This window comes from Dryas octopetala, chromosome 2 (assembly GCF_963921425.1).
Source record: "Dryas octopetala chromosome 2, drDryOcto1.1, whole genome shotgun sequence".
Taxonomy (NCBI): domain Eukaryota; kingdom Viridiplantae; phylum Streptophyta; class Magnoliopsida; order Rosales; family Rosaceae; genus Dryas; species Dryas octopetala.
In genome coordinates, this window is record NC_141367.1 from 15581798 (window position 1) to 15609347 (window position 27550).

At 33.7% G+C, this 27550-nt stretch overlaps 1 protein-coding gene and 1 long non-coding RNA gene across 2 annotated transcripts; one reads left to right on the forward strand and one right to left on the reverse strand.

The window, feature by feature from the left end:
* Positions 1-5054: 5054 nt before the first annotated feature.
* On the reverse strand, positions 5055-27336 carry LOC147293422 (EG45-like domain containing protein). Its single transcript, XM_086232703.1, has 2 exons — positions 27228-27336; positions 5055-5335 (listed from the first exon to the last, which is right to left on the reverse strand). Exons 1-2 carry the CDS (start codon positions 27334-27336, stop codon positions 5055-5057), a joined length of 390 nt encoding a protein of 129 aa, XP_086088829.1.
* Positions 12599-15813, forward strand: LOC147293423 (uncharacterized). The gene is made up of 7 exons (XR_015120442.1): positions 12599-12691; positions 12818-12901; positions 14021-14048; positions 14507-14535; positions 14722-14822; positions 15107-15254; positions 15414-15813. It is a non-coding gene; the product is annotated as an uncharacterized LOC147293423 (long non-coding RNA).
* Positions 27337-27550: the final 214 nt, after the last annotated feature.

Genomic DNA, 27550 nt, shown 5'->3' on the forward strand with positions numbered 1-27550 from the left:
GGAAGGAAGAGGAGGAAAAGGCGAGCACGGGGAGGTCGGTCTCGCTGCAATGCATGGCCAAATGACTATACATCGAGGAGAGAGAGAGAGAGAGAGAGAGAGAGAGAGAGAGAGAGAGAGAGAGAGAGAGAGAATAATGCTAACTTTGAAATGAAAGAAATGACAGAGGGAGTGGAAGATAGACGGAGAAAGAAAAAGAGGACCGGTTTGGTATAAACTGGACCTCCTTCAAAAATATAAAAAGTACCTGGATCTTAAAAGTAGTGGGAGCTCAAATTTGGACTTTATAATCATTTACTTAAAATTAAATGATTAATATCATAAGAAAAAATAAAATAAATATATTTATTTCTTAATGGGTCACTAATGGGTTTCGCGAGTTAACAAAAACATGATACGTAACTTAACGTGCCACTAACATATCCACACGATTTTAACACGAGACGAAAAGCTTCAACCCGAACACTAAATTTTTCATGTCATTTCGTGTTGTGTTAACGAGTCGGGTAGAATATTGCCAAGTCTAGTAACATAAGTCAGACTAGATAAATAAAAGTTGTTGCCATTCTAGTGCACATGGTATGCCAATATATATATGTGTGTGTGTGTCTACGTAGCTAGTATGCCAAAATATTTGGAATTAATGCCTTTATAAAAATTATAGCAGTAGTATATTTTAAGAGTCTGGTTAATATGAGAAACAAAATATGAGAGATAACACATCTTAGGGTTGGATTGAACACAACTATAAACCAATACAGGGTTGAAGTAAATTCAACCCTTAGACGTGATGTCCCTCATATTTTTTTTTTGTCTGCATATGTGGGGGGAAATATTTCATGGCCCAAAGTTAAAAGCCCAATTAAAGAGATGAAAACAATTGAGGGGATGAACCAAACTAAGGTAATGAGCCAAGTGACAAACTTGGACCCAGGGTAAAAAGACAAGCCAAAGCCATAGCCCAAGCCCAGTCCATTAACGAGAACCCAAGCATGGATGACGATTAATTTACCACGTGAGGGAATGAAATAGGAATGTGGGTGTGGGAAGCAAGTAATCCTGCACGACGCGTGAAAGGAAGAAGCTTGGATTTTAAGTTGCGAACTTGAGTCTCAATTAAGCAACCAAGTATGAATAACGAGTTTAGTTACTTGACAAGGTTTGCATTTTAACCATATTTGAGCATACAACAACAAGACCAAACACTAACTTGAGTATTAGAGTATCTTTTGCAGGTATCCCACCCTCCGTTCTAAACACATCAAGACCAAGATCCAACGAGTAGCACAATCTTCTACGAGATCCAAAATTCAATTCTTGAGTCACCACTATTAGAGTTAGTTAAGGCATTTGCCTGATAACTAAGTTTCCTGTTTTAGCTTGTTAATTAAAATGTCGTTGCTTAGTTGGCATTGCCTCATAGGGTGATGTTTGTATTGTTGTAAGAGCTCATAGGCTCGTGTGTGGCAACGGTCATAAGGATGCTACTGTGTCGTTTTGTATAACAGAATTCTGAAATGGAATATAGCTTGCTGGTGTGTGCATCTTGCACAAGTGAGCATGATTTTTTCGTGCATCATCTTCTCCCTTCTCTCATTGCTCTGAAATCCTCTCTGTAACCCTCTGCACTCTTTAGCCTACATTCCTGGTTACATTCCAGGTACAATAACCAGTAAATCCAACAACCACTACCTGTCGGTCAAAATATTCTTCTTCAAAAGATTTTTGGGTTCAACAGAATATAATAATACTATATATTTCTCACATCTAGCTAAATGTGAAATTTGTGTATTAAAGGAAAAGTTTCTCACTGATTTGTGTATTAGTCGCCAAGCCCGATAGGCCCAGCCTAAACCCAAGCTGAGTCGGATAACTCTAGGCCGAACCAACAGCCCGGCAAACAGCTATAGCTAAGGAGACTACAGGCTGTTCGGCTTTAGGGAAGGGGAAGGGTTAACAGCTTCCAGCCTTGGCCGATGATCAGTGATGCTTGTGGCCTTTGTTGGTGGCTTTCAGTTTAATTAGATATCTTTGATTCTTTCAGTATTGATGTTTGGATTTATAGTTGAATGTTTCACTAAACCCAAGAGTCTAAAAATTTAAAAAGATTGTCTTTCTTTATATATGAAACATAATATTGCTGACTAAAATTTAAGTTACCAAATTTTATTTAATTGGAATGTGAAGATGTTATAGGTTGCAAAAGAGTAAGGACCCTCTTTATTTAATCATCTCAATACATATTTATAACATCAGCTCATCACGTGTGATACATGAAGTTTCACTTAGCGTGCTGCGTTTTGGATTACAAGTGCTCCTTAATTGCATGACATTATTTACTCCTTAGAGAGCTAGCTAGCTTCAAACTCTGCAAACAACAAAAAAAGAAAAAAAGAAACAGATGTAAACTACATATACTGAAACATATGTATATACCATAAACATACATGAGTAAGAACACAAACGAAACATAGCTCCATACTCTAGACTTACTTGGAATTGAGGAAGACATGATGGAATGGTTGAACTAGCCTTCTACTCTCTCCAACTATGAAGCAGCTGGTTTATGGGGCTCAGTTTTCTGCAGTATGTATGAGAGCAGGGACTAGCTCTATTTATAAGGGTTAGGTCGACAAGTCATACCTATAATGGACTAAGAGTCATGCTTAAACACTGCCCCTTAAACCAGAGTTTTAATTCATATCTAGGTGAGCTATTATGGCTCCTAATAAGTCCTTTAATCCTTATAGAATACTGATAGTATAGCTGGTATAAGGAGGAATTCGGATTGATCTAGGTGAACTCAATTTCTTGTCCCTTAAGTCATGATGAGTTGCTGTTATTGTCTAAGTGAACTAGTGCGTGTCCATATAAAATTCTTACAACAAAAACAAAATAAGCTTCAATATTTTCATATATGACGAGCTTTACTTACTTAAAAAATAAGGTGGCATTATTGACATTTCCTAAAACACTACATGCACTCTTCATATGTTTATTACTATTTTTTGTTTTTTTAATTACTTTTTATCATTTGAATTGTCAAAATTAATATTATCCTTCACATCCACATAAGGTACGTGAAAGTCACAAAATGATAAGAGTAATCTTGACAATTGAAATGAGGAATAGTAATTAAAAGAAAATAATAATTAATGAATAAACGATGAGTGCAGATTAGGGCTGGGTCGGTTTGACCGAAAAATTGAGATCGAACCCGAAACCGGCCCAATCGATGCCGAGAATAACCATACCGGAGAAGAATCGTACCGAGATATCGGTTTGCCAACCGAACCGGTATGTTCGGTTTCGGTTTCGATTCTCAGATCTTAGAATCGCCGGTTTACCGAACCAGACCAAGTATATATAACATTTAATTTAAAATAATACAGTTTTATACATTTATAATTTTCTATACCCTAAAATACCTTTCTATAATACATTTATATACATTTATATAATTTATAAAACATATAATAAATTTATAAACCCTAAACCCTAAAGTCTAAATTCTATTGTGTGTTTTAAAAATTTTAAATCATATACCTTATATCCTATACCCTAAGGCTACAATTCATACTTTCATAGTTGGTATATAAGTATATAACTATAAAAATGTTTAGGATATAGTATAATATGGTATAATATTAGAATATGGTATATCACTATATGATATACCCTATATACCCTAAGGTTTAGGATATTGTATAATATTAAGGTTTATGGTATTTTTAATTAGTTTTTATATAGAAATGTATTATATAAATTATATAAAAAGGTATTTTAGGGTATAGAAATGTATTATATAAATGTATTAAAAGTAAAAACTCCAAACTCCAAACTCCAAACTCCAAACTCCAAACCCCAAACCAAATCCCAAAATACCCTAAAGTCTAAATTAAATTAATTAATAAAATGAAACAAGACTTAAACAAAACAACCCTATTTTTTTTTTAAGAATATAAAATATAATGATTAAGACCTCTTTTTTTATTTATTTTTTAAAATACGTGGCATTCTTTGATTGGCTGTTCTCATTCTTACCATACACCCTACCCCATGGAATCTTAATTCCCACAAATCACAAAAAACTTGAATGATGTAGGTGGCTTTGATGGCTACCACACAGAGTGGCCAATTGAAAAGATTTTGAGATGCCATTCTTGGTTCTTGGAGCTGTCCCTCTAATATTGCAGAAAGTTAACTTTGCACGCAAACATGTATGCTGAGCAATTACTTATCGTACAATACTGATCATTAGCCTAGCTATCAAGCCATCATCTCTGAGCTTCGCATTATCTCTGAGCTCTGCCATCATCTCCGAGCCATGCCTTCATCTCCGAGCCCCACCTTCATCTCCGATCACGGCCAACTTCGATTTCTGGAGAAGAACTTGCAAAGATTTGCTGCTGCCCCAAGTGCTACTCTTCTCCATCTGTCCTCCTTCTCTCTGATGCGATATCTCTCTCTCTCTCTCTCTCTCTCTCTCTCTCTCTCTGCAATCTCTCTTTCTCTGTTTCCGATCAGGGCCCATTCCGAGCCAAGCCGACTGAAAATGCCGGTCTAACTGAGTGCCGGTTTACCGACATTCCGGTACCGGTCTCGATAACCAAAATGGCCAACCGAGGAGGGTCCGGTCGGTACACGGTTTGGGATTTTCGATTCGGTAATCGTACCAAACCCACCCCTAGTGTAGATAGTGTTTTGGGAGTGCCAATAACATCACCCAAAACGTATGACCACCGTTATGGAAAATTATTATGAGTAAGAGTAACACCTTGACATATGTATCTATAGATACTAGTGATTATATGTGTTATGATTTGTTTGGATATATTTGTAACATACGTCAGCATGTCATATATTACTGTCACACAAAATAATTTTTCACTCATCGAAACTTTTCTCAAATTATATTCACCAAATAAAATAGCAGTATTTATTTATTCAAATATGAGTTTATTTATTTCTAACACGTAATATACTCACTTTGTTTGATGAATAAATTATGTGAGCTTTGGATGAATGAAAAAATATAGATTGGCACTATATACTTACTGAGTATACTCAATCTTGATTTTGCCAGCATCCGGGTTAGCAATCGCAGCAAAGGCCTCTTGAGAAAGATCAATGGTTCCTCGGCACCCAGGGGGACAGTAATCCACAATTTTGACCACAACGCTATTGCCCCGGCAAGGTTTTGGCACACCTTGGTTAGTGGCCCCAATGCATTTGACTTTATATCTTCTTCCACAAGCAGCTCTGTTGCCCCAAATGGCATCGCTTGCTGCAGCTATCATCACACCATCATTTTTATATCTGTTGCATGAGGAGGCTGCACATGATCAACAAAGAATGCATATAGGTTATAATCCAAGGGGTTTTCTTTTGATTATGAACTTACAAGAGTTGATAGTCGATTCGATCTGCATGTATATATTGTCAAAATTTTGTATGTACGTATCTACCAACCTTTTCCTTTATTCTTAGTTAAGGTCATTGGCATAGTTTAAAATTGATAATTTTGGAGAAAGGCGCACACACACATATAAGCATATATCTATATATAGAGGTTTTAAACCTCTACTAGTGCAATGGGTGAAGGAAAGGAAAAAGGATGAAATCGGTTCTATTCTTTGGTACGTTGCAAAGTGGAATTAAGTTTGAATCAAACTTGAGTTTAGAGTTGGGATTTAGGTATTGGGCTCCGGTGTTTGTCTCAAATGAATTTAAGAACATAAAGTAAAGAAATTCAAGTCATTAGTAGGAATGGTTTGTGGATTACAAACAATTATAATGGTTGAACTAATTATAAAATAAAAGTTACAACCCAAGTAGTAATAAGACTTAGGCCCAGGATTTGGGGCTTGGGGTACTTTGGGTCTCGAGTAAGGCTGCCCATCGGTCGGATCGAATCGGTAAATGGCCTTGCCGATTCGATTTCCGAAAATTTCGGTAATCCAGTTTTGATGCCGATTTCCGAATCGATTTTTTCGGATTTCGGCATTTTTCGGATCCTTCGGATTTCGGTATTTTCGATCCTTAGATATTTACAGGCCTTCTCCTCATTTCTCTCCCCTTATTATGCATCTTCCCAAATACCCACACACAGAGGCACACCAAAACCCAGGATCGAAACACACAGAAACCATGGGGAGGGAGAACAGACAGAACATAAAGCATCAAAAATTCACATCAGCTTCGATTCACAGACTCACAGAGTTTTTAGGGTTTGATTTGGGAGTTTTCAGCTCGATCAAAATTGGACCCATGCGTTTACACCAATTGACAGAGCTCAGAGTGAGAAGAAGAATGGGACCGGAATCGCCACAATCAGCCGTCGGAGTCGCCGGAATCGAGCTGGGGAAGCCGCAGACTTCTCGGCTTCAAAGCACCATGTACGGTGGTCGTTGGGGCAGTTGGTGATCACCAAAGGAAAAAGCATGCCCAGAGGAACGTTGTGGGACTATCCCGACGACGAGAAGTCGCAAGAGTCAAAAAATCCGGCTAAGGGGGGTTTCGGGTTTGGTAGTGTTCGATTGGGTTTTTGGCTGGGATTTTGGATGATCAGAATCTAGAGGGAGAGAAGGGAGGAGAAGACGAGCATGAAATGCCCGGCCACGTCGCCAACCACCGCCGGACAGCGGCCGGTCAAAGAGAGAGGGAAATCGGGAAGGGAGGAGAGAGGAGAGAGAAGAGAGAGAGTTGGGGGATTGCGGCTGGTTTAGGAGAAAAGGAAAGAAATTCTAAGTTTAGGTTTTTATACTAAAACCCTATTGTATGAAAAGACCAAATTGCCCCTTATAACTTCAAGCGTCCCTAATTTCACCATCGTAAGTCTGATTCGGGTTCCGTTGACGTCTACACGATCGTAGGCTCGAACTCTACCTATCTAGACTATAATTAAATTATAAATCCTAATAAAATTTATTGTTCCTCAATAATTCACTTAAATCCGTAAAATTCAAAATAAACCCTATTAAATACCATATACCCTAAACATAATCAATACCCTATCCTAGATCCTATACATATACCCTATACTAGTATCTCTATATATACCCTATACCATATCCTAGCTAGTAATGGTGTAGGAACAACCAATAATAATTTGATTAGTTTTGGGGTTTAGTCAGATTAGGATTTGGGCAATTGGGGGTTTATAAATATACATATATATATATATGAGAACATCTCTGATCCAAACCGTCTATGTTTTAGGAAATCATTCAAATATCATCTATGAAAAAAATCATTCAAATCGAAAATTTTTTAGCCATTTGATTAGTATTAATAATATTGAAATCTAATTGATGAATTGTGTTTGCATGTTTACATAGTTTAGATGAACAAATAATGACTGATTTGACCAATTTTTTGCGATGATAATCCTTAAGGAGAGACCTAAAAAATGAATTGTTTCGATCATTAAAATACAATGGAGAATGGATTCCACAAAGAATCTCTTAAGTATTCTTAAGAAAAACTGAGAAAGTGAGGAAGAGAGAGTCATCGGGGGGGGGGGGAATAGGGGTGGGTGGGCGCAAAAAAAAAAAGAAAGGAAAGAAAAAAATGAAAAAAAAGAAAGGAAAGAAAAAAATGAAAAAAAAAAAAAGAAAGGAAAGAAAAAAAAAATTGGGGTTTGGGCAATTGGGGTTTCGATTGGGATGTTTGGGGTTTTTTAGTTGTTTTAATTTATGTAATACATTTCTATATAAATAAATAATTAAAAATATCTTAAACCCTAATATAAACTACAGTATAAGACTATAATACCATAATACTAAACCCTAATATAAGACTATAATACTATATGTTATATGTTATATGTTATATATGTTACATATATAAATTATAGTATTATAAACTATGTAGTATATACTATCAAATATATAAACTATAGTCTTATAGTATTATAAACTATATACTATAAATTATATAAACTATATACTATCAAATATATAAATTATAGTCTTATAGTATTATAAACTATATACTATATTATATACTATTAATTATATAAACTATAGTGTTATAGTATTATAAACTATATACTATCAAATTATAGTAACTACTAAGTACTAATTAGTTTATAACTTTATAACTTTATATATAACTATATATTATATATATAAACAATGTTAGGTATATATAACATTATAGAGTAATTAATAAATAATAATAGACTTAGTGTATAGAGTTTAGTGTTTAGAAATTAAAATTGTATGCTTAATTGGGTTTTAAGTTTTAAGTTTTAAGTTTTAATTATAGTGTATAGGATATTAATAGAGTTTAGTGTATTTAACTTTTAAGTTTTAAGTTTAGGATATAAGATAAAGTGTATAGACTATAGAGAATATATAATATATAAGGTAAAGTATCTAAAACTATAAGTTATAACTAAAAGTCTAAAACTATATACTAATTAGTAATTTTATTATATAGGGTATAAGTATAACTAAAATTATATATTAAAACATTATTATATAAGTAGTTTATACTTTGTACTATATACTATATAGAGTTATAAATTATATACTATATAAAGTTAGTAAAGTTATAAACTATATATTTATATAAACTATATGGTATTATAAACTATATACTATATAAACTATAAACTATAAAGTATATAAATTATATACTAAGCATATTAATGTAATAATAATACATATAAATATATATAACCATATACTAACTATATTAAATTATTAATGTAATAATATTACATATAAATATATATATATAACTAAATTTCGGTAATTGTTTCGGATTTTTCGGTATATATTTCGGTTTTTTCGGTAATAATCGATTCGGTTGCTTTCGGTCATAATTTTCGGTAATCGGTTGGTTTACCAACTTTTTTCAGTTTTTACCAAAACCAAACCAACTTTTTCGGTAATTTTTTGGTTTCGGATTTTCGATTTTCGGCATGTTAAAATCGATTTACCAAACCAAAAAATTTCGATCGGTAGTCTGTTGGTTCAGCAAATACCAAACCAATGGGCAGCCCTAGTCTCAAGGTTTGGATTGGGGGCTCGGGTTAGGGGTTTGATATCTAGTACATGAGATCCATGTCCAACTTGTGGGGCTTGGGGTTTAAGTTTGATATCTGAGTCTTAGGCTCTGGATTTGGTGCTTGCCTTAGGAGAAAAAATTTCATGGGAAGGTCTTATGTGCCCAATGTACGTGTCTATTTCTCTCATCACGTGATGAGAGAGATAGACACAAAAAAACATATAGGACCGTTCCGTAGAAGTTTTTCTCTTGCGATTGGGTTTGGCCTCCAAATTTGGGTTCTGGGTTTGGCATCCAGTCCAAGTTTGAGTAAATTGTCTAGGGCCTAGGGTTCAAGCCTTGACCTTAATAAGTGGATTGCCTACTGTGATACCATGAGAAAAAATAGTGCATCTAACTCAAAACTCATTGACAATGAGTGGAAAGGCTTATGACGACTTAATAATTTTTAGGGTATAGTATTAATAAATACATATGTATTATAACATATATAGGTGAGTTAGTAACACCACATGGTGGTGTGATAGTCACACAAAAAAATTACTCCTCTCAATAGATATGTACGTGTATGGCTAAATAGAAGTTGGGACCCTCTTTAAGAGTGAACATTTGGGGTCCAACTTAGGTAGTTTTTGTGGGACCCACTTCATATTGTGTTTTGATGATTGAAACTATCTAACTTTTCTGTCTTCGTTAAAGAATCATCTACGAAAAAATTAAATAAATTGAAAATCATTTAACCGTTTGATTAAATAGTCATTATTTCAAGTATTTATTGAACCTCTTTTCTTCGTCTATTTATTTAAACAAAGTTAGATATCTTAATGGTTTTTAATTTGTCTAATTATATCCATAGATAAACTTTGAATACAAATTTTAAAAATTGATGGTTCGGATTGTTGAAATACAATATGAAATGGACCCCACGAGAATTTCCTTAAATAAAATTCTTTAGAGAATCCCTTAACAGAAGAGACCTTTCTATAATATATATATATATATATTATATGGACTAGTAGTTGTACATATATAATATATATATTTAATTGATTTGTCTAATTATTTGCATAGATGATCTTTGAATGAAGACCTAAAACATAGACGGTTCGGATTGTTGAAATACAATATGAAGTGAACTCCACGAGAATTTTCTTAAATAAAATTAGAGATAATTAGGCTTGGGTCCTTTAGGAAAACAGTTTTTAGATGAAGACCGGGGGTGTTTTAAAATTTATAAAATTTTTTTTTAATTCATAATAAAGTCCTTTAATTTATAAGAAATTTTTTTTTATTCATATTAAAGTCCTTTTAATTTATAATAAATTTTTTTTAATTCAAAATAAAGTCCTCCCCATCCTAGGGTGTAGAGTGGGCTTTGTAGAGGTTGCATGTCCGCCAAAAATTTCAGAGTTAAAACCTAATATAAAGCCGTCAAAGAAGAAAAATAAAAGAACTTGATTAATTAAAAACCCTAAATTACTACCGGTTTTAGTCTAAGAAAAACTTATAAAATGAACTGAACTCTAAGTCTCCCATAAAATTATTTGGAGGATCACTTGGAAGAGACTTATATGTATATATATATATATATAGAGGGTTAGGATCAAGGGACAAATATTTTAACAAATGTTTTACAATATTTTTAAGCTCTTAGATTTAGTTACATTCAAGAGCTTAAAAAGACTGAGTAGTATATTATTGAATGACTTGGCAGTGACATGGAAATAAAATAACTAAAATTATTATTTTTATACTTTTGAAAAATATAATCAAGCAAATAGAAAGGCATTATCTCCATTATCCTTTCTCAACGCCAAGATCTAGGGTTGTTTCACCCATAATCAAAGAGCATCCATAATTAATTCTTTCTTCGTTGCAAGTCCAATGCCATATTCAAAATCATCGAGTTGCTGCCCCCATCTTCATGAATCCATACACAAGAAATCAAGATAGAAAAAGGTTTCAAACAGAATTCATGAATTTTAATGTTTGGTAGAGATCCAATCACCCAAAATACATTGGATAATCATTGTGTGATTAGTGGAGATAAATTAAAAATCATCACCACTACAATTATATAAATAGACAACAGTCAATAGACAACGGTTAGTATTTTATCCGTTATCTTAATTTAATACACAACGGTTTTGTAAAAACCGTTATATGAACATATAATATCCAATGATATTCAGTCTTGAGATTTTTCTTAAATTATTACACAATAGTTTTGGACAAAACTGTTGTATTGGATAAGTTATAAGAAAATAAAAAATTTGCGGATCTTTGTATTTGTACAAAAGCGGAGGCGCACTAATGAACAGTCCTCGCGCATTAAGTCTAATTTGGTCAAAGCCCTATGAGACTTCACCTACATTCAGATACTCATCCCCCATTCGATCTCCATCTTCGCCGTCCATCGATCTGCTCTTTCTTCTTATTTCCTTATTATTGAAGCTCGACCCTCACCCTTAGTTCTCACCCTCTCTTTCTCGCCAAACAAAACCCTCAACCCTCTGTTCTCTCTCTTGCTCGCTCTCGCTCTCCTCTCTCTCTCTCTCTCTCTCTCTCTCTCTCTCTCTCTCTTTTTCTCTCTCTATCTCCCTCTCCCTCCCTCCCTCCCTCTCTCTGAAGCGTAAAAATGGAACTCCAAAGATGGAGCATTGTGGATCTGAGCTTGAAGGAAGCTTCTATTTGGTGCGTTCTTTCTTGTGACAGGTTAGGGTTTTCAAAACTTAAATCGATTTTGCAATTTTAGGGTTAAGAGAGTTGGGGTGTTTGGGGCTTTTGTGGTCTATGATGGTCTGGAAAAAACAAAACTGATTTGCCTAACAAGGGTTCCCTGTTCGTGTTTTGAGTGTGATGGTTAGATAAAAAAAACTTGGTGTTCTCTTTTTAATTTTTATTTTGATGTAAATATGTTTTTCTGCCATAGATTCGGAGACTCCCATTTCCTCAGTATTTGCTAGCTATGGGGTGCAATGGGCAGCGTAAGCATTTTTGCTGCTTCTTATTTCTCTTGTTATGATATTTTCCTAGATTGAGTGCCATCCATTTAAAAATAACTTTTTTTTAAGATCCATATATACTTATTAGTTATTGCAGTTATATTATAACAACAGGAGCATATATACTGGTTTGTGTTTTGTTTTTTTTTTTAGTTCTTTGGGTTTCTATTATTTATGTTTGTAATATAAAAATTTTCATTTTCATTTAATGTTTCTACAGGAACTGATGCAACCCACCGCCCTACTGTCACCACCATATTTGGTGTTGTTTTCTTATTCCTCAATTCTTTTCTTTATTTAACAGTTTTTAACTTAGTTTTCTGTGTAGTTTTTATGTGTTAATTTTATATTTTTGGTATAGGCTGTTGATTGTGCTTGCTTGAGGTAAGGAAATCCTATCATGAGTTTTTAAATTTCTATTTTGATTTTTGGGTTTCAGTTTTGGGGTATGATTTGTGCAAGGTTTCAGTTTTTAATTTATATGCAGAGGAAGTAGGAATTTTATTTCAGTTTTGGGTATATATGTAGTGATGAGGATGACATAAGAGTATGTTTATTGTTTGATGCTTCTTTTGTAGGCAAAGAAGAAGCCAAAATTGCTTTGGCAACAGGGTTTGTAGACAACGAGATTCTAAGTCAACAACATTCAAGATTCTGCAAAGCTTGAAGTAATTATGCCATCATTTGTGCTTTTTTTTTTTTTTTTTGCATCTTGAATAGTGTGATGTTTTCTTGATTTTCTTAACTGGTTTTACCTCTTCTGATTACCATAATCGTTTTCCTTCTTTTTTTAGCAGGTACAGCTTTGTGCTTTGCACCATGCTCTTGTTGGTGGTGGCTTGGATGACTTTACTTGTCTTGGGTGACTTTTTTAGCAAGTACAGCTTTGTGTTTCCATTTAATGTTAGCATTGTACATCTTACTTCAGGATATGGCATGATTGATAAGCAAGAACAAGTTTACATAGGTCCTTTAATTGCCTTCATCTTTGTGAGTATCAATTTGCCATTGTTACTCTTAAGTTTCACATTGTTCAAATTCTGTAAATATACAAAATTATCAAGGATTATAATAGTGTATAAGACCACATAGCAAGTGTTTTAGAGTCAACTAGTTGATTCAATAACTGGTAAGGCATAAAGATTGATAGAGTCATCACTATCATAGTTCACATTCCATGGGATCAAGGTTTGATCAAGTAGTACTCTCTGGTAGCTCACCTCATGGTTAATGATGATGTGATGTTTCTTTGTTAAATTGGTGCATAATTGTGTCCCTCCAATCATCTCTGTTTGCTCTCACTCCCGATGACCAGACTTTTTATTTCCATAATGACATTATTTAGTATATAGATGTTCAAGTTAATTTTTTGGGCTGAGTATCTGAATTCAATACGAAAACTGAATTTAAATTGTTCAACATTCTTTGAGACTTAATCCCAAAGAAGATGTAGTAGAAAAGAAGAAAAGGAGAACAAGAGAAACAGCCCCAAAATCATGCTCAGTTCTTTTGCATGTGTTTCTTTGTAATGGTCCAACTTTCTTTATGATTTCTCTTTTTTTTAGATGTTTACTGTTAGCATTGTACATCTTATTTCAGGAAATGAGATGATTGATAAGTAAGAACAAGTTTATATAGGTCCTTTAATTGCCTTCATCTTTGTGAGTATCAATCTGCCATTGTTGCTGCATCCTTTGGCTTAAGTGTTGCTGCAGCGTTGGTAATCCCTTGTGCAACTCTAAATGGTTGGTTAGTGTCCAAAAGAGTTGGTAAAAAGTAGGTTGCCATTGCTCAGTTTTCTTGTAGTGATTGTAAATGTATGCTTGTTTTCTATGGGTATACAATGGGCATATATTAATGAGAATGCATGAAGGTTTAATGTTGGAATATTATCAATATATCATCTAGGGTCGAGGCCTATAATTTTGCTTCTTAGTTTGGTTTTTGGGTTTCAGATTTCAGTTGAATCATTTGGTTTCTTAACGGATTGTGTGTAGGTTGATTGCTCTAGGATCTCATTTGAAGGTAATCTGCAATTTTTATTTATTTCTGTTTTTTTTTTCTCCAATTTTATTTACCCATCAGACCTTAAATCTCTGGATTTTTATGATGGTTTTGTTTAGTTATCCCAAAATTATTTGTACATGTACTGCAAATGCAGCTAAGATCATGTAATTCTTCTTTGTATAGGTTTATTTCCGACTGTTTGTAAAATTTTCATGTTGCTTTACAAAGTAATCTGTACTTTGTTTTTTTTTTTTCCGCCCCCCCAAATATTGTAGCTTTGCAAGCCCAGAGTACAGCTTAGAAGTCTAAATTTTGGTTAAATCCAAGTACTAAACGATGATGTTTCCTTGCCAAATAGCCATGTAGAAGTAATGTGATTTAATGAGGTTCTATTACTAGAAAGTAAGATGTTGTTAGCACCTATTTTTTTGGTTATTTTAATTACTTACTGATGAGATCGAGTACATTTTCTGCAGACTGCAACAATTATGGGGCCCATAAAAAGGTGAGCCAATATTTATATGTTGATTGTAGTGATAATATAACTTTTTAGGGTGCCTGAGAATTTGATACTTGGGTTTAATTTAATCTCATTTAGCTGCATTTACAGTGGATATGCACTGAATAGGGTTGTAAGTAATGCAATTTTTTACTGCTCACTGTGATTTGAATGTTGATGTATGCTCTGCAGTCTGCACTCCTTTTGTTTAGAACTCAAAGTCATCAACAAACTTATTGGCCATTATAGTGGGAATCAAGCAAAAAGAAAGTGTGAACAAGATTGTAAAGAAGGTAAAGGAACCATATTGCTTCATATACTGTTTTTATTCTTTTGGATATAATGACTCATTTTTTGGATATAATGACTCATTTTTTTTAATAAGTCATTCACTACTGTGTGCTTTAGAGAATGATCTCTTCATCTTATAATATTTTGCAATTTGGTAAAACATGCTGTGGCAGTGAGTTCCATTATTTTATTGCTTTTTTGGAAATGATATGGTTTCTTATTGCTTTATTGATTTTTTTAGTTAAGTGAAAGAATTCATTTGCTTTATTTTCCTACTCAATTGTAGGAGGATTATTATGTGCCTTTGAACAATATGGGAAATGGAAATTGATGCTTTTGTTTATGAAATGAGGAAGAAGAGAGGACATGGGTTGTGCAGAATGGTCATGTGCAGTTGATCCTAATGATATTGTCCTCAATATCTTGCAATGCAGGTACAAGTTGTTCATTCTATGCGAAGCAATTAATGAGTAGAAGTTTTAATTTTATCATATATTATATTTCCTTATTGGGCATATTCTTTATTTTTTTTCTTTCTACTGGACTGACTGCATTTTGGGTTAATTAGTACTCCATTTTTTGCCTTGTTTCAGTGGGAGCGGAGGAAGGACAACACTTATACCCAAGAAGCTAGATATCAATGAAGTCCGGGCTAAATGGGCAAACTTTGTGGGGCAGTATATGTAGACTAATGTTGGATTATTGCATATATGACACCTTTTTGACTTGATTTTGTAGGCCTTGTGTTTAGTTAGACTAGCTTGGAGTATATATATGATTGATTACTTTGTTAGATTAGCTTGGGGATATTAATGATTGATAGGCTAGCTTTGCTGGATAATACTTTTGATATATGGCAGCAATTTGGTAGATTAGATTGATGCTTGATATTTTGGAAAGGCATATATGGAGGGTTTTTGTGTATGGCATGGTTGGTTTTGTAAATGGAATTGGGTTAAGGCATATATACAATTACTACCTTGAAATATTTTATATTATTTGGTACTTTATAAATTTCAATTCTTTATTATTGTAAATGGTATTTTGTAAATGTATAATTTATTAGGAATGTTAATTATGAAAGGAATCAATTTGGAACAATGGTTGTACCAAAACAATCTATCTCATCAGATTGTGCATCTTTGTTTATAATTGCATTGTGGTCAAAGACAATTGGGAGCTTCTTAAAACAGATGTAAACAGGCACATTATACAACAGTTTTTCGATCAAAAGCGTGGTCTATACCCTTAACTTACAATTGTTCAATATCAGAAACCATTGTCTAATCCATAAGCATACAATACAAACCTTAAAAAGCCATTGTGCTAAATGCCTTCATATAACAGTTTCTAACTCAAAACCGATGTACCAAATAAGTATATACAACGGTTATATGGTTAAAACCTGATGTTTTTAATGCATTCATACAACGGTTTCATGTAAACACCGTAGTATGAAAGACCTATAGACATGGCAGTATACCTATTTTCAATAGCCTACACAACGGTTATTATCAATAAATCGTTGTCTTCATAGGTATTTCACCTCGTGTTTGTATCTAAAATAGTTGTAAAACTCATGATTTACATAAGGTAACCGTTGTTTAACATATATATACACATCGGTTATTAAATATAAACCGATGTTTAAATTGGCACTCAACAACGGTATCCTCCAAATCATTGATTTTAAAGGTTGTATATACAACGGTGGTACATCTATAACCGTTGTGTAGGTGCACCAGGACAACAGATTTTATCCGTTGTCTATTGGGGGTATGAATAGACATCACTCGATTAGACGACGGTAAATTATAAACTCAGACAACGATGAAAATCCGTTGTCTGATTGCTATTTTGTAGTGGTGCATATATCTTCACCGATCCACAATCGCTGCTATGAATTCAAGAATTAAGATCTCTCTATTCTTATTACCCAAAATAAAAGATCTCTCTACACCAATATCCCACAGTGAAGTTTACATTATAGGGCCTTTAACGTTGGATTTTAAACAGAACACTAAATATTAGATCAAACTCCATGGCTGCGGCTAGAAAATAGAGGCCCTGCGGTCTGCCTTTCTCCTTTTTAGGGTTTTCTTTCTATAATTTTTTTTTAAAATTTAAATTTATTGTTTTCCATGTCATTGCTAAACTATTTAATAGTTTGCTAAATTTAGGCTGACATTTAGGATATATAGTTTCTATTTGTGAATAGTAGTGATGATTTACCATATTTCAAAAAAAAAAATAAAAAGCTAGTAGTGATAATTTAATTAAAAAATTAGGATTAAATACCAAATTTTAATAATTTTTTGGTATAGCATGAAGACCATATAATATTTCAATTGAACTACTAAATTTAAATGTAGTTTTTTAGATTAGGTCACAAACATGTTGGCCTCTTTGATTTGAGCTTTTTCTATTTGACATTTTTGTTCTTTGGCCCACATATGATGGGTGTTAGTTAAAATTTATAAGGTTTTGACAAAATTGCCCTTGAGGCTTTTATAGTATCTTGAAAATTTGCTAATGTAGTCTCAACTTCATATTTAGTTGTAACTGTACGACACTCACAACTTCAAATTTAGTTGTGACTGAACAACAATTACATCTAAGTTGTGAGACAGTCACAATTAAGTTGTGACTTAATTGAATTTTTTTTAGAGAAATTATACTACAATATAGTATAAATATAGGTCAAAATAATACTTTTACTCAAAATAATTCATAGTATAGTGGTGTGAGTTGTCTCTTTCAATTTACCAAGATAGTCACAGTTAATTCATAGTATAGTATACTTTTACTGAATTGATATATATTTTTTAATACAATATAGTATAAATTAATGTAATATTTGTGATGTTGTTATAAAATAACGAGAAATAAAGAGAAATATAAGAGAGAATTAGGGAGGAATCATGGTGTATTCATTCACATAAGGCCTCTATTTATAGGCTCTTGGATGTGAGTTGTCTCTTTCAATTTACCAAGACAGTCACAGTTAATTCATAGTATAGTATACTTTTACTGAATTGATATATATTTTTTAATACAATATAGTATAAATTAATGTAATATTTGTGATGTTGTTATAAAATAACGAGAAATAAAGAGAAATATAAGAGAGAATTAGGGAGGAATCATGGTGTATTCATTCACATAAGGCCTCTATTTATAGGCTCTTGGATGACTTGGGATAGACCCTTTAACGTCTCCTATTTTACAATGAATTGGACTTCTCTTAATTATCTATACAATTATTCTAGATAATACATGAGATAAATATTAAACATGATAATGGACAGCCACATAATTAATGATCTTTACAACACTCCCCCTTGGATGTCCATTGACTATGACAATTGCCTCATTAAAAAGCTTACTAGCCAAAATCCTATGGGAAAAAGACTAGCTAAGGAAAAGAGTACAATCTTCATGTGTTTTTGATAGATATGATGGGCGCACGACACTGCCTCATTAAAACCTTGCCAGGAAAACCCAATGGGACAAAAACCTTGGACGAAGGAAAAAGAGTACAATGTTTGATGGCACGCTCCCCCTGATGTTGATATATTTCTCCAATCAGTGAATGTTGCCTCGTTAAAACCTTGCTTTGAAAAACCCAATGGGACAAAACCAAAGTGAAGGAAATAGAGTGCAACTTTTACAATATCACTGATACAATATTGGATGCGCTTTGCCTCATTAAAACCTTGCTAGGAAAAACCCGGTGGGACAAAAACCTAGTCGAAGGAAAAAGAGTATAACACGCAAAATGATTGAATGCTCCCCCTGATAACAACAAGATTTAATTTAACTGGCTCAATAATCCAGCAAATGATGATACCGCATATGCCATCTTCTAGAGAGTGTAGTTTGGCTATGCTTGTATCAACATGACTTCTATACTTTCAGGGGATACATGCTTGTCATCATTTGTTGAAATCCTGTTGAGGTTAGAGCAATACTAACGAAATACAAATCCACTAAATAAAGTGGTTAGAAACTATTATCTCTAAAAAGAGATGAATTATTATGAAAATACTTTGAGTATTGGAAAAATACATGACACAATCACCAATGCTATATTCGGTCTACTGCAGTGTGCTAAGTTAAATAAGGCACATTAAGATATGGTGCTTCTGGACCAAAGATCTTTCTTCCATCTTCCTTAGGAAGCAAGTAATCAATCTTAATGCCAATAGACCAAATAATCGTTGGGTATAAGAATTTCACTAGTATTGTACTCGATTTGCAGCTCGAGACACTATTTTCATTTCCCAAGGTCATTTATATCAAATCCAATATTTAAGCATTCAATAATCTTATGAGCTCTTTAGGAGCCTCAATTAATTCATAACTTCTTTCAAAAATTTGAATATGTTGCAACAATTTCCGAATTCGGGTTCTAATCAAAGTACTCAATAAAGCAATTTTGACCATATTCATAGTGTTAAAGTTGAGTACATACTTTGAGCTTCAGGCTCTTTCAATCCTTTAAGGATTTGCTTCAAGCACATAATATTTCATGGCACTTTCAATTTGATATTTGACTTAGCAATTTGTCATATATCTTGTAGGAAATCGCTTCTGGCGATATATATGCTTCCGGCATTTCATAATCTTTAAAAGGTTTTCTCCATATCCAATGAACACATTAATTTTACTAAATTTGTTAAAATGCGGTTGCATCTAAAACAGGAGAATATATAACCACAATCTCATGTTTCTTTAGAGAAACCTAGCGATATGCTTCAGGCATTTCATAATCTCTAAAGGTTTTCTCCATATGCAATAAACACATTTAATTTACCAAATTTGTTAAAATGTGGTTGCATCTATAACAGGAGAATATATAACCACAATCCCATGTTTCTTTAGAGAAACCTTGTGCCATTATAAATAGTGATTTCATTCACTTTATTTCAAACACTCTATAACCTTCAGGGTTAACATCTTTGGTGTTTGAACTATAGGTTCTCATTATTTCACGTTTATAATGATGTTCAATTCTACTGGAATTGCCTCTTTCCAATTTGGCCAATCATTTAATTTTGTCGACATTTATAGTAAACGTGGTTCCACATTATTATAGCCCATGATGATTTTTAGTAGCTACTATAAACAAAATATATCATCATTATATCAACGATCTCACAATTCTTATTTGCATGCTTTAGATATAAATATATATCTTTGTAATCGGTACACATGCCTCTTCAGGGGCTTTTATAGTCTCTTCAGGGACTGTCATCTCTTCTAGGATGATTTGTGTACAGAATGTGGATCTTTAAATTTAATTAATTGGGTTTGTGTGGACCATTTCATATATTCTCCAGTTCTGGGGAGCTAAACTTTGGAACCTATAGATTTGTCACGCTTCAGGCGTGCAATAAACCATTTTCCGCCAAATTGATGGACTACCATGTTAGAACATCAATCCATGTTGGCATATATAAAACTTCCATATGTGACTTTGCAGTTTCGTTGTATATATATGCATCTAGCTTCCAAAGAAATGTATTCACTAGATTTGCATTATCATTCATATCTCATTCGCATATTGAATGGTATGAAAAGACTAGTATATGCATATTATGATATTTCACGCCGTTCTTCAGGAACGGTCATTTCTCCCCCTAACGGCGGGAAAATTTTCATAAGTGCAAATATAAAAATCAATAGAGTGAGTGGTTATACAAACTCAAATGCTTATATAACTTCAGGTTATATAAAGACGAAACATAATTAGGTTTGCAATGCACATGTAGGTATATGAAACTTCTGGTTTCAAATAATTCTTCAACATCTAACTTCAGGTTATAATGTGAATTAATAAATTAATTATGAACAACTATGAACATATATACCAATTTGTTCTAAATTGAAGTGATGAAACTTTAAGTTTCTATACAAAATATAGGTAGAACTTCAGGTTCTTGAATTTTGTGTAAGCACAGAACTATAAGCTCTAATGAATCATATGAATAAAGACTTTTTGCTTAATCTAAACTTAATCATGAACTTCAAGTTCATAAGAAAAATTATGGAGTTATGAAAAATTTGAGTTCTAAATCATGGAATGATAGATCAAGAACTTCTGGTTCAATTTGATTCTATAACATAGAGCATGAAAATCAAGGAACTTCAAGTTCTGACTTGATTAAGTAATGCACATTGAACTACAAATTTTAATCAATCATAAGAACATTAGGTTCTATCGCATCTCCAAATTTCATCCACTTCTGATAAATAAACAAAATGTCAAAGAACTTCAGGTTCTTATTTAACTGTTTAATGTAGAACTACATGTTCTGATCATATTTTTCGTGAACTTCAAATTTCTCAGGTTTTGAGTAAAACCAAGGAATAAGGAACTTCACGTTGTATACGTTAGAATATCAATTCTTTATAAGTTTGATCTCTCCATTCCGTGACAGGAGGCATAAATACAGTATATATCAAAGATTTAGAACTTCAGGTTCTATATAAAGAAAATGATATAGCCAACTAGTGTACATAATATATGGAAAGCATTAATTACCAATGTACAACATCTAAATTTATAGATCTGAACTTCTGGTTCAATCAATATTGGCAAATTAAATACAAATAATATGTTCTCATGTATTCCCAAAACCTCAAATTTGGAGTAGGTTAGAACTTCGGGTTCTCAATATTTACTCATCAAGAGTTATAACATGAACATCATGTCACATTAACATATTTCTGAAACTTCAGGTTCCAGATTCAAAACATAGACTTAAATTTAATTTAAAACTTCCGAGTCTAAAATGTTCGAGCTTTGAACTTCAGGTTCATATTTAGACTTCAAGTCCTTATTTTCATATTGTTTGTACTATGTTAGAACTTCTGGTTCTTAACAAGATTCATATATTTTGAACTTCATGTCGAAATAATTTGCTCAAAACTTCAAAGTTGAGGCTGCATTAATTAGAATTTCAAGTTCAAAATGAAATCTATACTCGAAGCTTCAGGTTCGATGTTTAGGACAACATGTCCATAAAAATAATAATGCATAGTTAAGAATTAAAATAAGGAAATAAATAGAGCGATTAAATTAAAGCATAAATTGTAAAACATTGCATTAAAATAAACTATGGAAACTTCTAGTTCCAATAATATGAATCAACAAACTTCGGGTCATGATTTGTATATAGAGATTGAGAAACTTCAGGTTCTCATTTAGTTACACAATTGGATGAAGATTGAAGAACTTCGAGTCTTTATTATATATAATAAAAACAAGACACTTCAAGATTATGATTTGATCACATGAAAAGAACCAAAGAACTTAGGGTCCTCATAAAAATGGAAGAACTTCAGATCTTCGTATAATTATATGATGGCTTATTCGCGCCAATCCCCCTGAAAGTAACTTCGATTTTTAATTTACCCCTTGAAACTTCATTCCTCCCACTTTGCCCCCCGAACTTTACAATTTCAATATTCCGTCAACTCCGTCTATGGGTCTGTCAAAAAACGCTTACGTGTCCCATATTCGGAACTGACAACCCGCCATGTGGACAAAAAATTATTATAAAACTATAATATATAAAAAAAAATTAAAAAAATTAAAATTTGAATTAAGTAAAGAAAACAATAAAAAAAAAAAAAAATATCCCCAGCATTCCCTCTCCTACCTTAACCCCGACCCAACTCACCCCACCCCACCCGGAGCGTTGGCAACTAACCTGCCCGCCACCCAACCAGTCATCATCTTCCTCAGCCCAGCTAACCACCCATTCTATTTTCTTCTCTCCTCTTTTCCAGCTTCTTATTCTCTTCTCTGCAAATCACAACAAGCTTCACAGTCACCCTCACAACCACCATCTTCTCCACTCTTCAGCCCAACTGCATCCTCTCTTAGCCCAAACCACCACCGACCCACATAACCTGCAATCCGACTACACCCCCAGCTGACCAGACTGAAAAGAAATGGGTCGGTGGCGGGCCAGCACCACCGCAAACCGAGCCTCTCAGCCGGCTGGTGGTTTGGGTCCCAAACCGACCTACCCCGACTGATGCCCACCCCTACAACCCACCCCACCACCCTCCCCATCTTTCCTCACTGTCGGCAGCTCCTCCCCAGCTTCCTCACCTTTCCTTCTCTCTATCTTCCTCTCATTGTCTCTCCCTCTCCCTTTTCCCTCTTTCTCTCAGATCTGGGTTTTGAGGCAAACCGAGCCGCCGGCCACCCAACGACTTTTGTAATCAGCAACTTACCCAAAGGTCAACAACTTTGGGTTTTGACGTGGTCTGGATCTGGGCAGAGATGACAGAGAAAGAGAGGGAGAGAGGGGAAGATAGAGAAAGCTAGAGAAAGAGAGAGGGGAATAGAGCGAGAGAGAGAGAGAGAGAGCGGGAAGGAGAGGGAAATGAGAGGGAAATAGAGACAGATAGAGGCAGGGGAGGTTGGTTGGTGGCTGGGTGATGTGGGGTGGGGTGCTGCACAGGAAAAAGGAGTCGTCGGGCCACCATCGGCGGCTGAGTAGGTGGGGTGGGGTTTTTCTATTTTTTTTTTAGAAAGTATTTATTTATTTATTTTTAATGTAAAAGACCTAATTGCCCCTTACACGTAAGCGTTTTTTGACAGACCCATAGACGGAGTTGACGGAATATTGAAATTGTAAAGTTCGGGGGGCAAAATGGGAGGAATGAAGTTTCAGGAGGTAAATTAAAAATCGAAGTTACTTTCAGGGGGCATTGGCGCGAATAAGCCTTATATGATTAATCAAAATCAAGGAGCTTTAGGTCCTAATATAATATATGATAATCATTGTGTATATCATATATAAAGCAAAACCGAGTGTATAACAATATCAAGACATCAATGATTGAATATGTCGTATATGCACTATCATCGAACGTGCACTTCATTGCATATGGTTCCAATATTGACCAATCGTCATGAAACTTCAGGTTTCGATTGGATCGGGAAACTTCAGGTTTTGATTGGATCGTATGATAAGGAACTTCAGACCTTTATAATAATTAAGGTCAAAGAACTTCAAGTCTTTATAATGTTGAGAATAAGGAACTTCAGGCCCTTATCTCATTTATGTATGAATAAATAATATAGAACGGATAGTGGAACATAAACATAATTAAAATAATATTGACATTAAAATTGCATAAGAAAATTATATTATAATCATATTAATTATGAAACTTCTGGTTCATAATTTTATGATCCATAAATTGTAGGTTCATCTATTTTGATATATCTGAAACTTCGGTTTCAGAATTTTGGTCCTTGTATGGATCAAGGAACTTCAGGTCCTTGTATGGATCAAAGAATTGTATGTTCTGATCTCTTTTGTGGGATCAAATAATTTGATCTACATCTCTTATATGATGAACAATAGTATATAAGAGTATATGTATATAAATTAATTAATAAATTGTTCAATCGGTAATAAGCTTGGATATTCCAGTAAAGCATTAATGGCAATAAGGTATATAAAACCAATTCATCCAAAATTAATGAACCAATGAATATATAGTATCAATCAAACATTAATTGATAGAAACGTACAGAGATGTAAAGCAATAATGACATATTAGATATAGGCAATATAATTCATGAGAGGCACAATCGTAAGCAGTAGATATGGATATACAAGAATCAATTAATAAACATTTAGATGAATCTTGAATAAGTATGGGGAAAACAGTATGGACTAGGGGTCGGCAATGGGCCGGGCCGGGCTAGCCCGACCCAAATTTTTTGGGTTCGGGCCGGGCTCGGGCTTGAATTATAGAAGCCCAATAGGGCTTTTGGGCCGGGCCGGGCCGGGCTTGGGCTTTAATACACAAGCCCAAGGCCCGCCCATCGGGCTTTGGCTTGCGGGCTTGGAGGGCCGAGCCGGGCTAGGCCCGAACGGGCGGCCCAAAATGGGCCCAAAGCCTATTTAGACACATATATATCTTCAAAAAAAAAAAAAATAGGATTTTGGCTATATTGTGATTTGAACATGAGACCTCACATAACAAGCTTCAACTCTCAACCAACTGAGCTGACTAGTTTATTTGTCGAGTTTGTGAATCATAACATATTTAATAGCTCTTTCGTTTTTTTACTTCAATAAATTATTAATATGCTTATTAAGTTATTATATAATACTATTATGTTAGTAATAGTGTAATACCATAAATAATAAACTTTTAAAATTATATACAACATTACAACTATAATAAAACATAAATGTACATATGTATTATTATATATATTTTATTACATATTTTTATAAACAAACGATGCAATTGTGTTGTCAACGATCCAAACCGTTCAAATTTTAGTTCCTCACTCAAAGATAATTTGTGCAAAAAATTAGCTCAATCGGAGATGTAAAAGTAACATAATGGTGGTCAAATTAATGAACGATCGTGGTTTTTCTAATGATCATCGAATGGGTAGATGAATTTCGATTTAGCCGATTTTTTGTACGGATGATCTTTGACTATGAACATAGAAAATGAGCAGGTCAGATTGTTGAAATCACGTTGTGGTCTTCATAATTATGGAAACAATAAGGTTTCAACGGGAAAGTTATTAGAATTATACTCTTCAAGTGTATTTATATGTAGAAGCTCATATATCGATCTTGTTTTCAACGATCCGAACCGTTCAAGTTTTAGTTCTCCACTCAAAGAGAATTCTTGCAAAAAATTAGCTTAATCGAAGATGTAAAAGTGATTTTTCTAAATGTAACAGTGGTCGAATTAATGAACGATCGTGGTTTTTCTAATGATAATCGAATGGGTAGATGAATTCCGATTTAGCCGATTTTTTGTAAAGATGATCTTTGACTATGAAAATAGAAAATGAACGGTTCAGATCGTTGAATTAATGAAATGACGATTGTGGTTTAATAACTTTAATTATACTTGTATTATAAAAGTTGTATATACACATATACATTTATATTTTATTATACTTGTAATGTTGTATATAATTTTAAAAGTTTATTACTTCATTATTTATGGTATTACATAGTTTACACTATTACTATTTACTAACATTATAGTATTATATAATAACTTAATAAGCATATTAATAATTTATTATAGTAAACAAACAAAAAACCTATTAAATATGTTATGATTTCCAAATTGGGCTTTGGGTCGGGCTTTGGGCGGGCCTAAACGGGCCGGGCTTCAAGGGGATGGCCCAAGCCCAACCCAAGAGACTTTCGGGCCGGGCCGGGCCGGCCCAATTTTCGGGCTAAATCGGGCTTCGGGCCTAATGGGCCGGGCGGGCTTCGGGTGGGCTTCGGGCCTTGGGCTTTTTGGTGAGGCCTAGTATGGACTATAGATCAATCCGGAAAACAGTATGGGAAAACAACCATGATAAATCTAATTGCCCAGAATTAGATCAGGCGGCCTTACGCCTTTATGTATTGTGCCAACCTCCATGTATTGCAGGGATTTAATATAGTTCAAATCATCATTGTATTCTAGTATCATCTCAAGCCAAATAGTCAGTTCATAATGAATAAGACATAAATGATATGTAATTCACATACAAAGAACATAAGTCAACGTCAAGATATGATAAATAAGGAAAAAGAAATAGACGAATGCAGTATCACGATTGCCACCTCTTCCATCCATCGCCTTACGATTTCCAAGATAGAAAAGTTTCAATTAAAGGAAGAATACGACCTACAGCCCGACATCTTAAAACAATAGAGAGCAATTTCGTGCAACGTGTTATAAAATAACGAGAAATAAAGAGAAATATAAGAGAGAATTAAGGAGGAATCAGGGTGTATTTATTCACATAAGGCCTCTATTTATAGGCTCTTGGATGACTTAGGATAGACTCTTTAAGGTCTCCTATTTTACAATGAATTGGACTTCTCTTAATTATCTATACAATTATTCTAGATAATACATGAGATAAATATTAAACATGATAATGGACAGCCACATAATTAATGATATTTACAACATATGTAATATTTTTTTTATTTTTTTATTCTTGTAGCATATAATGTAATATTTGTAAATTCTAATACCTTTTACTTTATTATTTTGTTTAACTTTCAACTATTACCTAATATAAATACTATTTAATTTTGATACCTAAACTAAAGAGTTATTGAAATTTAGTAGTTGAAATCAATGAACCTTAAAGTAATATGATATCCAAGGATTATATGTATTAAAGGGTTGGAATGCAAATCTAATCAGATCCCTTCATGTACGTTATAAACTCAAGTGGAACTTCATAACTGAAATTTTCGAATAAAAATTAATAAAAACACAAAAACACACAAAATTAATTGCACAAAATTAATTAATATAGCATAACAGTTTCCCGATTAGAACATTAACTTAGCCTGTAATATTCAAAATATAGAAATTTATATACTCACGAACGTAAGGAGGTGTATAAAAAGTGGCTGTTCCTTGGGCCGCATATGCGGCTGATGGAAGACATATAGCCATGGCCTCCAAAATGAGAACCCTCATTTCCAATCCCATTCTTTCGCTATCAAAATAACTAGAAAATTCAAGTGCGATGCAATATTTTGTGGAGCAAACTAAAGGCTTCCCTCCATTTTATAGAGGAAACCTAGCTTGAAAGTCATCATCTAATTTCATTGTCAATGCTGGCTGCGTCTTTTTTTGTTTTGGTCTAGCTAATTCCACAGAACAGTCCAAGTCTTAATCATTTGATCTCATCTTTAGATCTACC